Source organism: Stomoxys calcitrans, chromosome 3, assembly GCF_963082655.1.
Source record: "Stomoxys calcitrans chromosome 3, idStoCalc2.1, whole genome shotgun sequence".
In the NCBI taxonomy this organism is placed as follows: Eukaryota; Metazoa; Arthropoda; class Insecta; order Diptera; family Muscidae; genus Stomoxys; species Stomoxys calcitrans.
In genome coordinates, this window is record NC_081554.1 from 66,266,836 (window position 1) to 66,270,186 (window position 3,351).

General features: G+C 38.2%; 1 protein-coding gene across 1 annotated transcript; it reads left to right on the forward strand.

The window, feature by feature from the left end:
- The first annotated feature begins 792 nt into the window (after window positions 1-792).
- LOC131996048 (uncharacterized) lies at window positions 793-1,443 on the forward strand. Its single transcript, XM_059365475.1, has 3 exons — window positions 793-799; window positions 844-1,235; window positions 1,300-1,443. The coding sequence occupies exons 1-3, from the start codon at window positions 793-795 to the stop codon at window positions 1,441-1,443; spliced, it is 543 nt and encodes a 180-aa protein (XP_059221458.1).
- Window positions 1,444-3,351: the final 1,908 nt, after the last annotated feature.

Here is a 3,351-nt window from a genome sequence, read left to right on the forward strand (position 1 = left end):
CCAATTCGCACCGGCGGCACATATTAGCCTTGAGGGGCAATCCTGCACTCTGTGGTCGAAACCCATGCATCCATGACATGCAAAGACAGCGTCTTGCATGCGCCCCGTGTATCTAAACTATTTAAATAATAAACAATTAATCTGCCACTCTCGGAGTGCACTCGAGGGTGACATTGACAGCACCACCTTCTGGAATCCACGGTGCACTGGCCAAGAAGACAGACTTTCGGAAAACCTCGGTACTCATGACCTCATTACAATTCAGCTTGTACAGCTCCGTCATTAACTCATCGGGAGTTATAACGGCATATACCCCCTACGGACAAGCTCCTTAGGCCCCAATATGTCGCGGACTTCCACCTCCAAGCCAACCTCTGCAAATTTCTTGTTTGCCTTGATCTTCTCCCTCTCAGCAACAGAGGCAGTGCGGATAACCGCTTCGCCATTTCGAGTCGGATGGACCCGATAAACCCTCGCACCAATTGTGGGGCCGACCTCCTCCATCATCTGGGTTTTACTTCATTGAAAGCATTTTCATTGCTATGGGAAAGCTTTCTACGTAGCCTATATTTTGGTATCCCCACCTTAAGACATTATCGTTAAATATTAAATACGAATTGAAATGATTATATATTGATGAGAATTTTTTTGATCATTAGAAAACTCATCAAAAAGTAATTTGGAACCCGATTTCGAAGACAAAAAATACGCTGCAATTACTTTTGGTTGACTAGAGTATTTTAATAATATTGTAGTTAGTTGTGACACATCATTCAGTGAAAATACGCAAAAATGCTTGGTAGAATTGTGAGATATATAATAATTTTGTCTTGTGTGCAACAGGTATGCTGTGTGTATACCATCATGGTGCCATCTTGCAACCAATTATTTATGTGTCTTCCCTTTTCAAGTTGTATGCTGTTAAATTTTGGTTAAGGACTGCCCGTTGTACCACGCATGATCCAGAATTTTCCAAATTCGACTTGTGTCAATTAGCACCTGACAATGCTAATGTTCCAAGATTATCTGTTGTTCTGCGTCTTCTGAAGGGTCCAATCACGTCATGCAAGACTGGTGTAACCATAGGATATGCAACCATTCAAAGTATGCCCTTAATCGTTAATACATGGGATTTCTGTGCTTTTATGGCCGATTCTAAAAGGTTTAAGTCATTTGAACGCATATTTGAATACTTCGGGCCCTACAGCAATATCAATCACACATGTCCCTATGATGTAAGCGATCATCTCATTGCCGTTCATTCAAATAAGCTGTTTTCATATTTTGCTTACTCCTTAGCATGATATTTATGTGACGAATTTTACTTTAACACGTCGAGCAATTATGCCTTTGCCAAATGGACGGTATGCCATTAATACCACCTACATCTTTAACAAAAAATCTCAAATTTCCGCTAACATAACCTTTGATTTTGAGAACTGAAACAATTGTCTCAGTGTACATCACTGAAAAGTAGTGCATGTTTTGCGTTGTATATTTGAAAAAAAAAAGATGGCGATAGAATGAAACATAGATGGCGATCATCTAATAAACGTAGCCTATACTAAGGAAGAAATATTTTTTTTTGGTAACTTTAACGTATTTTTGTGAAGGTTTAAATTACAATAAATTTAAAACAAAACAAACAACTACCTTTCGATTTATAAGGATTTAGTCTGGAAGAATTTACAAAACGAATATTGCAATAAAGGGAGTTTCGGCCCATTTCCGTTTTGTGTTTTCTGTCCAAAGTATTTGAAACAAGAAGCAAAATCGGGAGATAGGTTTATATGGGAGCTGCATCAAGCTATTGATCGATTCAGACCATATTACACACATACGTGTTGAGGGTCATGAGAGAAGCCGTTGTATGAAATTTCTGCCAAATCAGTGAGAATTGCGCCCTCTAGAGGCTCAAGAAGTCAAGATCCCAGATCGGCTTATATGGCAGCTATATAAGGTTATGTATCGATTTGCGCCATGTTTAGCACAGCTATTGAAAGTCATAACAAAATACCTCATGCAAAATTTCAGCAAAATCGGATGAGAATTGCGCGCTCTATTAGCTCAAGAAGTCAAGATCCAATATCGGTTTATATGACAGCTATTCCAGATTATGAACCGATTTGAATCATACATAACACAGTTGTTGGAACACGACATTCAAAATTTTAGTCAAATCGAACGAGAATTGCGCCCTCTAGAGGTTCAAGAAGTCAAGACCCAAGATCGGTTTATATGGCAGCTATATTCAAATACAGACCGATTTGAACCATACTTAGAACAGTTATTCAAAGTAATACCAAAACACCATGTGCAAAATTTCAGTCAAATCCGATAAGAATGGCGCCCTCTAGAGGCTTAAGAAGTCAAGACCTAAGATCGGTTTATTTGGCAAGTATATGAAAACATGGACCGATTTGGTCCATTTACAATCCCAACCGGCCTACACTAATAAAAAGTATTTGTACAAAATTTCAAGCGGCTAGCTTTACTCCTTCAAAAGTTAGCGTGTTTTCGACAGACAGGCGGACGGACGGACAGGGGGTCAGACGGATATACATTATGGGGTCTCAGCGCATATTTCGAGGCGTTACAAACAGAATGACAAAATTAGTACACCCCCATCCTATGGTGGAGGATATATTTGGTTGCCCAAAAAGTAATTGCGTATTTTTTAAAAGAAAGTAAATGCATTTTTAATAGAACTTAGAATGAACTTTAATGAAATATACTTTTTTTACACTTTTTTTCTAAAGCAAACTAAAAGTAACAGCTGATAACTGACAGAAGAAAGAATGCAATTACAGAGTCACAAGCTGTGAAAAAATTTGTCAACGCCGACTATATGAAAAATCCGCAATTACTACCAATGTGCATTGTCTATATTTCATATGTGTAGGTATTTGTATGTGGATATGATTTTTGCCGCCTGCAGTTGAGCTTTTTTTTAAACAACACATTTCACAAAGAACTCACCTCCGGGCTATAGCAAAGCACAACAACCGAGAAGGTTGAATGAGGAATAAGGCGGAGATGTGTCGTTACATGGATATGTTCATAGATTCCAAAGGGGTCTTTAAAGCAGAAGGTTATGGTATAATTGAATAGTTGGAGATTTCAATGGGTTTTGGAATCTTTTACAACAACATTGAAATTTAGTGGGAATTAATAGAAATGTTATTCGAGCGGAGCCGATTAGATCTTCTACAGAGGTTTTCCGAATTAACAAGCAAGAAAAATAGAACTAAAGGGTACTGATTATGAACATTTGTTTCTGGACTTAATAGAAGGCGGAACAGGCATTAACCGAAAGAAGATTTTATTATTCGTTCATCCATTTACGATCTC